The 12,741-nt window shown below is 55.8% G+C and overlaps 7 protein-coding genes across 8 annotated transcripts; 4 read left to right on the forward strand and 3 right to left on the reverse strand.

Moving 5' to 3' along the window:
• Positions 1-88: 88 nt before the first annotated feature.
• Positions 89-1,196, reverse strand: KRP23_2615 (putative aspartoacylase; the record flags this gene model as incomplete). Its single annotated transcript, XM_067887374.1, has 2 exons — positions 89-125; positions 220-1,196. The coding sequence occupies 2 exons, from the start codon at positions 1,194-1,196 to the stop codon at positions 89-91; spliced, it is 1,014 nt and encodes a 337-aa protein (XP_067749966.1).
• A 121-nt stretch (positions 1,197-1,317) lies between these two features.
• Positions 1,318-2,646, forward strand: KRP23_2616 (Multiple inositol polyphosphate phosphatase 1; the record flags this gene model as incomplete). Of its 2 annotated transcripts, none has more annotated exons than XM_067887375.1 (1): positions 1,318-2,646. In XM_067887375.1, the coding sequence occupies one exon, from the start codon at positions 1,318-1,320 to the stop codon at positions 2,644-2,646; it is 1,329 nt and encodes a 442-aa protein (XP_067749967.1). The 2 variants fall into 2 exon arrangements, with proteins under 2 accessions (XP_067749967.1, XP_067749968.1); XM_067887376.1 differs by having other exon boundaries at positions 1,852-2,646.
• A 116-nt stretch (positions 2,647-2,762) lies between these two features.
• On the reverse strand, positions 2,763-4,434 carry KRP23_2617 (Dynein axonemal assembly factor 1; the record flags this gene model as incomplete). The annotated part of the gene is made up of 2 exons (XM_067887377.1): positions 2,763-4,025; positions 4,096-4,434. The coding sequence occupies 2 exons, from the start codon at positions 4,432-4,434 to the stop codon at positions 2,763-2,765; spliced, it is 1,602 nt and encodes a 533-aa protein (XP_067749969.1).
• An 862-nt stretch (positions 4,435-5,296) lies between these two features.
• Positions 5,297-6,373, reverse strand: KRP23_2618 (Fructose-bisphosphate aldolase; the record flags this gene model as incomplete). The annotated part of the gene is made up of 1 exon (XM_067887378.1): positions 5,297-6,373. The coding sequence occupies one exon, from the start codon at positions 6,371-6,373 to the stop codon at positions 5,297-5,299; it is 1,077 nt and encodes a 358-aa protein (XP_067749970.1).
• A 2,048-nt stretch (positions 6,374-8,421) lies between these two features.
• KRP23_2619 (Fructose-bisphosphate aldolase) lies at positions 8,422-9,498 on the forward strand (the record flags this gene model as incomplete). Its single annotated transcript, XM_067887379.1, has 1 exon — positions 8,422-9,498. The coding sequence occupies one exon, from the start codon at positions 8,422-8,424 to the stop codon at positions 9,496-9,498; it is 1,077 nt and encodes a 358-aa protein (XP_067749971.1).
• A 900-nt stretch (positions 9,499-10,398) lies between these two features.
• KRP23_2620 (SH3 domain-containing protein) lies at positions 10,399-12,182 on the forward strand (the record flags this gene model as incomplete). The annotated part of the gene is made up of 4 exons (XM_067887380.1): positions 10,399-11,805; positions 11,899-11,907; positions 11,972-12,090; positions 12,173-12,182. The coding sequence occupies 4 exons, from the start codon at positions 10,399-10,401 to the stop codon at positions 12,180-12,182; spliced, it is 1,545 nt and encodes a 514-aa protein (XP_067749972.1).
• Positions 12,183-12,252: 70 nt separating this feature from the next.
• Positions 12,253-12,699, forward strand: KRP23_2621 (Dynein 18 kDa light chain, flagellar outer arm; the record flags this gene model as incomplete). Its single annotated transcript, XM_067887382.1, has 1 exon — positions 12,253-12,699. The coding sequence occupies one exon, from the start codon at positions 12,253-12,255 to the stop codon at positions 12,697-12,699; it is 447 nt and encodes a 148-aa protein (XP_067749973.1).
• Positions 12,700-12,741: the final 42 nt, after the last annotated feature.

Below are 12,741 nucleotides of genomic sequence, written 5' to 3' on the forward strand. Positions count from 1 at the left end.
AGACAAGAAAATGCTAAGTAGTCAAGCAAATACCACGTAGATTTTAATTGTTACATGTATAGCGGCACGTAACGGTAGTAAATTTTCCCTACACAGAGATCCGTCGCGTCAGCCAGCCCAGCGGTCTGCAGCATAACACAAAACATCATCGTCCCTAGCAGTTAGATCACAAAGTCATCAACTCCTTCGTACATGCAGCAGTTATCACTTAAGACTTACGCGTCAACTTTCCACAGGGCCGGAATCTTCGGAAACACAATGTGCGAGTCGTAGTTCACTGTGAACAGCTCGCTTCCGACAAAGCCAATCGGCTGGCCTCCGGGGATACGCTGGAAGTTCTCGCCCCCGACTCCGTCCGCCCAGCGGAAGCCATCGCTCGTCAACTTGAACGACTGCGTGATCTCATACACCTCGCGCGGGGATGCAGCAGCCTCTGCATCGTACAGGTTAGCATCGTCACTGCTGGAGGTCTGCCCATCTGCAGTCACCAACGCGATCGAATTCATATCCTGCTCCAGAATCCGCAACACACTTCGCGTGATGCTATCAACTTTAGCCTGTGACAAATCACTCGCCACCCCACTCTCGTAGCAGACCCCCATACCTCCGTGCACACCAACAAACTCGTCCGTCAACGCCACTTCTCCATCTCCAATGAGATGTTTCGGGTCCAGCAGCAAAATGTTCGTCGGCAGTCGTCCCGAAATCTGCAAAAGCTGCGACGGCACCTTGTGATACCCCGACAGCCTCACAAACGGCGGTGACGGCTTATTCGTCGAGTGTAAGTCCAGCAACAAGTCACTGGCTGCAAACAACGGCGCCAACTCCCTCGCTCGATGGTGTTCGTAGCCCGATCCGATTTGCGACTCGGGCACTTCCAGTAGATCCTGTGGGAAGCAGCGATTCAGATCTGCGTGGGGATCGCTGCCCCTCTTGCCAATACGTTGCGCCCTCGGGTTGCCGTACACCAGCGTCAACGATCCGTTCGTGATAAGTGGGAAGCGGTTGCTGGCACTAGACAGGGGTGCAGCTCGCAGTAGAGCGAGACGCAATGCGTCCAGCACCTCCACGCCAATGCGCTCGTTGCCGTGCACTCCACCCACCAACGTCACATTGGGGCCAGTGCTAGAACCGACACTGCCACCTCGAGCGAAGCGATACACGCCTTCGTGTACCCGCGTGAAGGTGTTGCTCATTTTTCAAACTGGGAAACGTGGGGCTGAACACGGCGAATACATTTTTTGCGACTAACGGATCGGAAAGATAGAGTCTATTATTTTTAGGATTTGTCATTTGTCGACTCGAAAGAGAGGAAGAATGTCCCGATGCTCGAGCTTGATGAGGTTTTCGCTGCTAGTAGCCGCAATCTACGTGGTTATCGACGCTGCTGGAGAAGACCGTCGAGTTCTGCGTACGCACATGTCCACCAAGACACTGTACGCACCACCGCCGCCGTCCGAATCAAAGATTCCGGATACGTGCACCCCCGTGCAGCTCAACTTTGCCATTCGCCACGGAACTAGGAACCCCACAATGAAGCACATCACCCAGATTAATGATGCACACGCCAGACTATTGGCAGCTCAATCCAAGACAAGTCCCTCGTGGCTGAAAAGCTGGAAAAACCCGTACCCAGAGGAGACGGCGGCGTGGCTTGCGGATCCTGGTGTCCGTGAACTGATCGACATTGGACAACGCCTACGCGCTCGACTTTCGCACTTGTCGGTGCACTATGATGCTAGCAAGTTTGTGTTTGAGCACACGTGGAAGATCCGAACGCTGCAAAGTGCGGAGGCTTTTGCCTTTGGATTTTTTGACGGACTGCAGCCGGTGTTCTACCATAGCGACCCGATGGGGGATGACGAAGTGCTTCGGTTCTATGACAATTGCCCTGCATTTGAAGTGCAGATTGACCGGAACAAAAGCGCTACTGTTGAGCACAGTAAATATCGCGACAGTGAGCAGATGCACAGGAATCTGGCGAAGTTCCAGAAGTTGTCGGGTGTTTTGGATGCCACCCAAAAGGACATGGAGGCGGCGTATGCTGGCTGCGCATTTGACGTGGCTGTTCTGGATGTATTTAACCAGTGGTGTTCTTTCTTCGATGACGAAATGCTGCTTGCTATGGACTACTTTCAAGATCTCAAGCACTTCTACAGGAAGAGTCATGGGAACGCACTGTCTACTAAGATCGCAGCGCCACTGCTGCAGGATATTTTTCGTACGATGAAACAACGTGTGGATGGTAACAGCGATATTGAAGGGTACTTTCGGTTTGCACATGCGGAGACCATCATACCGTTGGCTTCGCTAATGAACATTAGCTACTTCAACCGGCATGCTAGCGACCGCGAGGGTCACTTCCGCGCAGACACCCCACTGGAGTTAGCACTACAACGAAAGTTCAAAAGCTCCGAGTTGGCACCATTTGCTGCCAACATTGGGTTTGTTCTGTACGAGTGCAAGGCTGGCAACGGGGAAACGAATGTAGGATCAACATTTAAAGCGAAAACACTACTGAACGAGCGTGAAGTAGTGTTTGATGAGTGCAAGGGCCAAGCACTTTGTCCATTTGACGTACTTGAGGATATCTTCCGCCTGTGGATATACGAGTTTGATTTCCAAGAGCAATGCACACTTCCATGAGTAGCAAGCATCAAATGATTTTGCACTGAGAGCTGCCAGCATACGTATCGTTTCGTGAATGAATTGTTTGATAGTCTCGAGTCGTAGTCCAATGCACATACACAGCGGTTGTGAACTCAGTCCAGTTCATTGACGTCTGTATGGGTAGGCGGAGAAGGGGTTTGGGCCACTTCTTCAGCTTGCTCGATCGAAGTCAGTGGCGGGGGAGGCGGGGGAAGGAGAAAACTGGCTAAGTTCTCATTCGCATCCACTTCATGAGCTGGCGGCAGCTTTTCTTGTTCTGCCATTTCATGTGCTTCATCATCACTTCCTTCACCCAGCTGTGCCATCGGTGCATCATCGCTCACCATGGGCGGAGATTGTGGCGCAGCAATTACCGGGGCTGGAGGTGGCATCACCATTATGGGAGGAATAGGAAGATTATCGATCGGCGTAGCTTCGTTGATGTTATCAGCTTGCACGGGCTTGAGCTCAGCTTGTGCTGTCGAACCCTCTCGGATAACGCCCTCTGTATTGCTGCTAGCAGGAACAACAGCAGCAGGGATTTCTCCGATGCCACCGCTGCCTGCTTGCGACACTTGAAAAGATGCGTTGACAAAGGCGTCTTTGCCGGAGGCACTTGCAGCTCCCACAGTCGCACATTGATGTAAGACGTTCATGCGCCGTTCGTCCACTGGGATTGCTCCAGTTGATGCAGTGTAGTCTGTTGACGGCTCAGTCTCCTGGTTGTCTTCATCGGAGGTGTTGTTGCCACCAAAATCTGATTCATCGGGCGTATTAACCACCTCTTCCCAGCGTTTTTCACGTTCTTGCTGGAGGAAGGCGCAGTCTTGCACAGGAACGATCTTTTCTCCAGAGAATGGGTTGATCTCCTCATTCGATTGCTCTTCACCACCCTCCGGGTTTTCTGCCTTCCGTTTCCGCTCTTCCTCTTCGCGTCTTTTACGTCGGCCTTCGATCATCATCTGCTCAAAGTACAAGAAATTTTTCTCGTCACGCTCCTTCTTTTCGCGGCGGATTGCGTCCATTTCCACGCGTTCGGCTTCTTGTGCTGCTTTCATATCCCCGCCAGCCGCCTCCAAAGCCTTCCCCCACGCTTCAACACGACGCCGCTCATCATCGAAGACTGGTCGGTCGTCCAGGTACTTGAGTTTGCGGCAGCGGTACACCATCGTCTTACGATACTGCTTGATATGCTTCACCACTTCGTTGCCTTGCAAATACAGCACCTTGAGATTGGGCATCTGGGCGAGGATATCCACGATATCAACGTCGTTGATGCGATTGCTCTGAATATCTAGCACCGAAAGGTTTGGTAGCTCCAGCACGTGCGCGATATCCTTTGCACTGGTCAGGTAATTGGATTTGAGCGCTAGACTCTGAGCAAGCCACGACCAAAGCAAAGTCAGGCTACAATTCGATACACTCAACGACCTACTGTTCACGTACCGTTAACTGTTTGAGGTGCCCGAGGTTCGCGATACAGGATATCTGGTTTTGAGAGAGGTTGAGCGTGTCGAGCAGTAGCTGCGACTCCAGGCCTTCAATTTGGTGGATCAGGTTTTCGTGCAGGTAGAGCGTGCGCAGCTCCTTCTGGTTCTCGAGTCCCTCGATGCGGGGTAAACCATTACCCTCCAGCCACAAAACCTTCAGACCCGTGTACTCGTCCAGGTTTTTGATGCTGCGAAAGCCCTTGTAGTGCAGGTAGAGCTTGTCGTTGATGGACGGCGTCACGTACAGGTCGTTGTCCCGACAGAGTTTCTTCAGCAGCGTCTTTTCCATCTCCATCTTGGAAGGAAAGCTTGGGTAGTGAGCGAGCCTTCGGCGGAAAATGCGCAGGAAGAGACGCCTGGACCAGTGCGTCGCTTCAAGATACACGGTGTGTATCAAACACCAGCTAGGACAGTGTACACCACACCAACTTCGTCAGTGACCCCATGATTTGCAGCTGTTGAGGATCTCGGTCCGAGGCCGTGGAAATTGCGCAATGCGCCAGAGGTTCATGTAACGTTACCAGTACCTTCATTACGTTCCAATGTAGCACACGACTCCATACCCGAGCTCATGCAGCTAATGAAGCACAATGCATTGGTGATTGCCAGTGATTCGCCACGTACACTGTAAAGTTACCTGTACATGTACCTGCTGCCCGCGCTGTGCAAGCAAAGCGAAAGCGGCAGGATCGGATGCTTGCTGCCTGGTCCACTCAAGATGGGCAGCAATCGCCGCTGCGATCCAAAAGCGCACAGACATGTTCAACGATCACTGGCGCCCAGTGTGCTATGCGCTCCAGGTGGACGCCTCGCACACCACTCGATGCCATCATCGAGTCGATGGTGGCATTGGATCTCTGCCACGAGAGTCTCCATTGCTGTGAGTACCTGCAGTCTTCGCTCGCTTGCCAAAAAAGATCCCTCCGATCCGTTGCAGCTGTCACCCTGAGCTGCCCGCCTTGCCAACGCCTCCTGTAGACTACTGCAACCTGGACGAAATGCCAGCGCCAAACGTTGGGGGGATCCTCCCTTGCGGGAAGGCGATTTATTTGCTATTACATGGGAAAGAACGCTGCTGGCTGAAATGACTCCAACCGCAGCGGATACTAACGCCGGAACGACTGCTCCGGTGCTGCTGACGCTGCTACTGCGACTACTTACAGCACGTTCACGCAGTTCAGGTCCTGGTACGCCTGGTGCAGACGAGCGATCATCGACTCCTCCGACTTGCGCACCCACACACGCGGGTCGTAGTACTTCTTGTTCGGCGAGTCCTCGCCCTCGGGGTTGCCGATCTGGCTCTGCAGGTAGCCCTTCTTGTCCTCGTAGAACTTGCGCAGGCCGTCCCAGTACGCCCACTGCGTGTCCGTGTCGATGTTCATCTTGACCACACCGTTGCCCACGGCCGTCTGGATCTCCTGGGCCGACGAGCCCGAGCCGCCGTGGAACACGAAGAACACCGGCTTGTCCGACGCGGTCGCCTTCTCCTTGGCCACGAACTTCTGGAAGTCGCCCAGGATCTCCGGGTGGAGCTTCACGTTGCCCGGCTTGTACACGCCGTGCACGTTGCCGAACGCAGCGGCGATCGTGAAGTACGGCGACACGGAGCCCAGCTCGTTGTACGCCAGCAGGATGTCCTCGGGCTGCGAGTACAGCGACGCGTTGTCCACCTCGCTGTTGTCCACGCCGTCCTCCTCGCCGCCCGTCAGGCCCAGCTCCACCTCCAGGATCAGACCCATCTTGGCCATGCGCTCGAAGTACTTCTTGCTGATGGCCACGTTCTCCTCCATCGGCTCCTCCGACAGGTCCAGCATGTGCGAGCTCCACAGAGGGATGCCGTGCTCCGCAAAGTACTTCTCGTCGGCCTCCAGCATGCCGTCGTACCACGGCAGCAGCTTCTTGGCGCAGTGGTCCGAGTGGAGGATCACGGGCACGCCGTAGTGCTTGGCCATGGCGCGCACGTGGTACGCGGCGGCGATGGCGCCCAGCACCGAGCCGTTCTGGTTCTTGTTGTCAATGCCCTTGCCGGCGTAGAAGGCGGCGCCGCCGTTCGACGTCTGGATGATGATGGGCGACTTGATGTCGCGCGCGGCCTGCAGCGCGGCGTTGGCCGTCGACGACGACGTCACGTTCACGGCCGGGATGGCGAACTTGTGCTCCTGGGCGTACTTGTACACCTTCATGACGTCCTCGCCGTTGAGGACGCCGGGCTGCACGATGTCGAGAAGACCCATCTTGAGTGGTTGGGGAGACTGGTCGGGGCTTGGGGGGTTCGAAGCAAGATTCGAAATGAGCTCTAGGGGGAAGCTCTTTTCAAGGGGAATGGCTGCTTGGTGTGGCTCGCGGGGGCATAGATAGGGATCCAGGCCGGTTTTTTTGTAAACCCGTTTGCAGTCAGACCCACCCGACGAGGGGTTTGTGTGCAATCAAAACACTGGAGCAAACAACTCGTCGAGCGCGAAAAAGGGCGATTTACCTGTGATGGAGGAAGATGAGGACAACAACAACTTCACTGTCTGAAGGTGCCCTTGCTGTGCGCTGTGTCGAGCTGAAATGGAAGGAATACAGGTCGGTAGCGGAACTATGGAGCGACGGAGATCCCGATAGATAGCGAAGCTGCTGGTGCGTCAATAGCATGCCAACGTCGACTCCCATGAACGATGTAGCCGAGTGCACGAGCACGAGCAAAATAAAACAGGTAGGATATTGACGATTGCGGCCCAAATGGCGACTATTAACAAGATATAGTCAAGGCGTGGAAACTCCAATGCCGAGCCTGGCGGATGTCGACAGCTATTGATAAAACGGACGATGATGCAGATGTAATAGCGAAAACAACCGATATCAACTGCATGTTAATCGCTTGAGCTTCCTTGCTCACAAACTCACACGGTGGTGCTTGCGACCCGTTGTACTGGCGGTGCCGACGCCAGTTGGCATGCTCACGTGGCACCACCACCTTCGAGAGTACAATAAGATGGCCGACGGGCAGGCCAGCTGAGCGATGGATGAGAGGCAGAGCGCGCAAGCATCGCTGGACCAGCAGGCGCTGGAGTCTGAAAGATGGAGAAATCCACTATACAGGTGGGGGATATTGGGCACTGGATGCTAAACAACATGGGTACATCTTCGACAGGAGATAAGGCCGTGGTTCCCTAGGGGATAGCGGCAACATCAGGCTATAGCTGGTGCAGGGCTGCGGGACGATTAAGAGGCGCCCTGCGGAACGGTCATACGAAGTCGTTAGCGTAAATAGCTAAGTGACATCAATGCACCTCACTGAAAAACGAAAACGAAATTTCAAGCCGCACACGTACAGAATGCCATCGCTACAAGCACAACGATAGCATTCGTTCTACTTATCTACACGGTCGTATTTCTCGAGAACTCTAACGAAAGCGACAAGGCAACGCACATTTTGCAAACGCCATGGATACGACTACCCCGATTGATCGACCACCCCAACACTGCCAGCTTTGGTTGCTGAGACCCAAGAGAGAAACAAAGCGCTGTAAGGGTACAGCCTCACCAGTGTCCAAGTTGATCGGCTGCAATTTCGCATCGTTATTACTGTATGGCAGTCGTTCGTCACCTTGCTGTTGTTTGTTGCCGAGGCGGCAGTCCTCATACTGCTGCTGTTTGAGGCGGGTCGAGCGCGCAGCGGCGGGATCAAACCCGTTAGAGGGAGCTGACAAGGCTTTGTCACACGAACCCATTCGGGTTGAAGAAAAATGCGCTCATACCGAAAGCAAGAATAAAATACGTACATACTGAGAGCAAGAGCAAACCGATTGACGCGAATCAACGTGCGTGTTTCTGTAAAACTTGCGATCCTGGCCGAGGAAGAGCTTTGCGAGGCAATCGGAGTGTGCATGCAAGCAGGCGGGGCAAGCGACACTAAAGGCGCGTGTTTCTTCTCCTCGGAGCGCCCGCGTGCAGCGCTTTCGGCTGGGTTTAACAGACAAAGTCAGCAAATTAAGGGCCCGGCAAGCATGGTAGTCGCCGGGGGCAACGTCCAGCGGGCAGTGCTGCTGCTGCGGCGTGTTTCTCGACGAGCAAGCAGCGCAACAGCCTCCACACGTGCTGAAGCAAAATACGCACCAACTCTCGGCAAGCCGCTGTTGGTTAATTTCCGGCGACGAAGCCGCTCCTGCGCTTGCCCACCTTGATTGCTGTTGTCTTGCAGAAAACAGGTGCTGGCGATTAGCTCGCCATCGTGGATCTCATTTCGAATCTTGCTTCAAACCCCCCAAGCCCCGACCAGCCTCCCCAACCACTCAAGATGGGTCTTCTCGACATCGTGCAGCCCGGCGTCCTCAACGGCGAGGACGTCATGAAGGTGTACAAGTACGCCCAGGAGCACAAGTTCGCCATCCCGGCCGTGAACGTGACGTCGTCGTCGACGGCCAACGCCGCGCTGCAGGCCGCGCGCGACATCAAGTCGCCCATCATCATCCAGACGTCGAACGGCGGCGCCGCCTTCTACGCCGGCAAGGGCATTGACAACAAGAACCAGAACGGCTCGGTGCTGGGCGCCATCGCCGCCGCGTACCACGTGCGCGCCATGGCCAAGCACTACGGCGTGCCCGTGATCCTCCACTCGGACCACTGCGCCAAGAAGCTGCTGCCGTGGTACGACGGCATGCTGGAGGCCGACGAGAAGTACTTTGCGGAGCACGGCATCCCTCTGTGGAGCTCGCACATGCTGGACCTGTCGGAGGAGCCGATGGAGGAGAACGTGGCCATCAGCAAGAAGTACTTCGAGCGCATGGCCAAGATGGGTCTGATCCTGGAGGTGGAGCTGGGCCTGACGGGCGGCGAGGAGGACGGCGTGGACAACAGCGAGGTGGACAACGCGTCGCTGTACTCGCAGCCCGAGGACATCCTGCTGGCGTACAACGAGCTGGGCTCCGTGTCGCCGTACTTCACGATCGCCGCTGCGTTCGGCAACGTGCACGGCGTGTACAAGCCGGGCAACGTGAAGCTCCACCCGGAGATCCTGGGCGACTTCCAGAAGTTCGTGGCCAAGGAGAAGGCGACCGCGTCGGACAAGCCGGTGTTCTTCGTGTTCCACGGCGGCTCGGGCTCGTCGGCCCAGGAGATCCAGACGGCCGTGGGCAACGGTGTGGTCAAGATGAACATCGACACGGACACGCAGTGGGCGTACTGGGACGGCCTGCGCAAGTTCTACGAGGACAAGAAGGGCTACCTGCAGAGCCAGATCGGCAACCCCGAGGGCGAGGACTCGCCGAACAAGAAGTACTACGACCCGCGTGTGTGGGTGCGCAAGTCGGAGGAGTCGATGATCGCTCGTCTGCACCAGGCGTACCAGGACCTGAACTGCGTGAACGTGCTGTAAGTAGTCGCAGTAGCAGCGTCAGCAGCACCGGAGCAGTCGTTCCGGCGTTAGTATCCGCTGCGGTTGGAGTCATTTCAGCCAGCAGCGTTCTTTCCCATGTAATAGCAAATAAATCGCCTTCCCGCAAGGGAGGATCCCCCCAACGTTTGGCGCTGGCATTTCGTCCAGGTTGCAGTAGTCTACAGGAGGCGTTGGCAAGGCGGGCAGCTCAGGGTGACAGCTGCAACGGATCGGAGGGATCTTTTTTGGCAAGCGAGCGAAGACTGCAGGTACTCACAGCAATGGAGACTCTCGTGGCAGAGATCCAATGCCACCATCGACTCGATGATGGCATCGAGTGGTGTACGAGGCGTCCACGTCACCGCCGATCGGGTGAGCTGGAGCGCATAGCACACTGGGCGCCAGTGATCGTTGAACATGTCTGTGCGCTTTTGGATCGCAGCGGCGATTGCTGCCCATCTTGAGTGGACCAGGCAGCAAGCATCCGATCCTGCCGCTTTCGCTTCGCTTGCACGCTGCAATGCGCTATTACGGCAAAGGCATTGCCGAGGTGGTCTCGTGCATGATGGTGGTGTGACATTGGTGATCTTCTTGGCATGCTCACTCCTGCGTAGACGTAGACGTGTCCGTATGTCTCGAAAAGACTGCGTCAAACGATAGTCCGACCTGTCACTCATTCGCGTCCTGTATATCACTGACATATCGGGTACACTTACCGTTCCCCTCCCAAATACAAGCAATACCCATAATCATGGTGTGTCTCACACCATCGACACATACAAACGCCAAGTGCACAGTTCTGACCAGCATCACTATCGCTGTCCGACTACCAGAATCGAGAAGCGAGGAGCTCCGCAGTTAAGAACCCCCTGCATCCCCTCAGCTTCTCTGTTGTTCACCATGCCGCTCCACATGCCGTATCACTCCACGATGGATAAGGAGGTCGTCAAGGCCGCCGCCATCCTGGACTCGTGCTTCAAGTCCACGGTGGACGCCGACTCGGCTATCCCCGCCGAGATGATCCAGAACGCCTCGGGGCTCGCCTTCCTCACAGTCATCAAGGCCGGCATGATCTGGACCGGCAAGATGGGCACTGGCGTGGTGGTCGCCCGCCTCGAGGACGGCTCGTGGTCTCCGCCCTCGGGCATCGGCACGGCCGGACTGGGCTTCGGCGCCGAGATTGGCGGAGAGATCATCGATTTCCTCATCGTGCTGGGCTCCCCGAGCGCCGTCAAGACCTTCAAGAAGGGCACACAGGTCTCCGTAGGTGCGGGCCTGGATTTGGCTGTGGGCCCTGTGGGCCGCACTGCTGGAGCCAGTGTCAACGCCGGCGGAGGCGGCGTCAGCGGCAACTACACGTACAGCCACGCCAAGGGCGCGTTCGCCGGCGTGGGGCTGCACGGATCCACGTTCATGGTGCGCGGCGAGATGAACAGTCAGTTCTACGGCCGCAAGGTCACCCCCAACGAGATTCTGAGTGGGCAGGTGGCCCCGCCGCCTGGAACGTGCGACGTGCTGTTCGACTCCATCCGTCGCGCGTGCGGCCAGCAAGGACTCGGCGTTGAGCCCAACCCGAACTCGTTCGGATCGGGCCGCACGAGCAACAGCAACAGCTACCACAGCAACGGAACGCCAGATGCTGCGGACCACGCTGCCGCCGCACGGGCGTCGTTCTCGGGGACCCGCACCTCGTCGATCTCAAACTCTTTCTCGGATTCGAACCGGCAGCTCCGGACTTCGTCGTCGACGTCGTCATCGCTACCTGCGCCGACTACTACTCAGGCAGACCCGAATGACCCGCGGTTACGACGATACAGCTCGTACAAGTCGGAACGGGAGCTGTACGCGCAGTTTGAGCAACGGAAGAGCGGAGTCGCACCTCCCGTGCCGACGGAGTCCACGCACTCTCACCCAACCAACCCGTCGTTGAAGTACAAGTCGTACCCGGCACCGGCACCTAACTCGGCGTACACTGCACCCCCACAGGCCCAGGCGATGTATAACTCGTTCGTGCAGCCTTCCGCGCCCAAGGCTCCGCAGCAGTCCGTGCCATCTCTCCCGTCTTCCGTTAAGGGCGCCGAGATGAAGCAGGTCTACTCGGAGGTGATGAACTTCGTACAGACCAAGTGCCCGTACGCTAACCTGCAGGTGTTTAAGGACAACTGCCGTCTCTTTGGCCAGGACGCCATGTCGCTGGACGCGTTCTTCAGCTATTTGCTCTCGATTTGCTCTCACCCGCAGATGAAGGAGCTCGTGCCACAACTTGTGCGTCTGCTTCCCACGCAAGAGAAGCGTGAACGTCTTTGGGTACGTTCAATGTGCTGTGGTATCAGTATCCCGGTTCTTGAAGTTGTTTGTGTTCATGCTGACTCATTTAAATCTTAACATGTGATTCGACAGACGTCGTATGTGCGCGAAGTGCTCCTTATCAAAATCTGATGAGTGACGAGATAATTTTCAACACACGTGAAAGCTCAACGAATTGGCAGGCAAGAAGACACAGCGACGATTTAGCACCGCCAAGTCCAGACAGAGGAAGCAGAGCGAAGACGTGCTGTACTGTGCCATGATGTATGTGGCGCGCTGCCCAAGGTTATCATTGATTACAAGTGACTGCTACTTTCAACTTTAGACCTTCGTTGTGAGCTTTTGGTTTGCGTTGTTTTGTTTGTAGACTGCGTTGAAGCGTCGCTCGCGCTTTAGTTTGTTTTTTGGACAGACGCGACCAGCTACGCCTAAAATTCACCCGTAGGTATGATTCTTACGCAGGAAGAAATCGACGCGTGCCGTGAGTCGTTCGTGCACTTCGACAAAGATGGCAGCGGAACAATCGACAAATACGAGCTGTCCAAGGTGCTGGAGGCGATGGGCCAGAAGCCTACAGACGAGGAACTGTTCCAGATGATCGCCGAGGTTGATAACGACCACAGCGGAGAGATCGAGTTTGCCGAGTTCCTGCAGGTGATCGAAGCGCAGAAACTTCGCGCTGCACAGTTCGACGACGAGTCCGACTTCATTGATGCTTTCGTTGCCTGTGGAGGCAGCGCTGACAAGACTGGCCACGTGGAACGCAAAATGCTGGTGCAGCTCATTAAGAAGGACTTCGGCTTACCAATCGACATTGACCGCATGCTGGACGAACTGGACACGGACGGCAGCGGAGAGATTGAATACGAGGAGTTCAAGGCTTTGCTATCTTGAGTGGGAGAGTGTATCACGTCGATAATATTGTTGTATTCAATG

This window comes from Phytophthora ramorum, assembly GCF_020800215.1.
Source record: "Phytophthora ramorum isolate Pr-102 chromosome Unknown Phyram_PR-102_s0002, whole genome shotgun sequence".
NCBI classification, from domain to species: Eukaryota; Oomycota; class Peronosporomycetes; order Peronosporales; family Peronosporaceae; genus Phytophthora; species Phytophthora ramorum.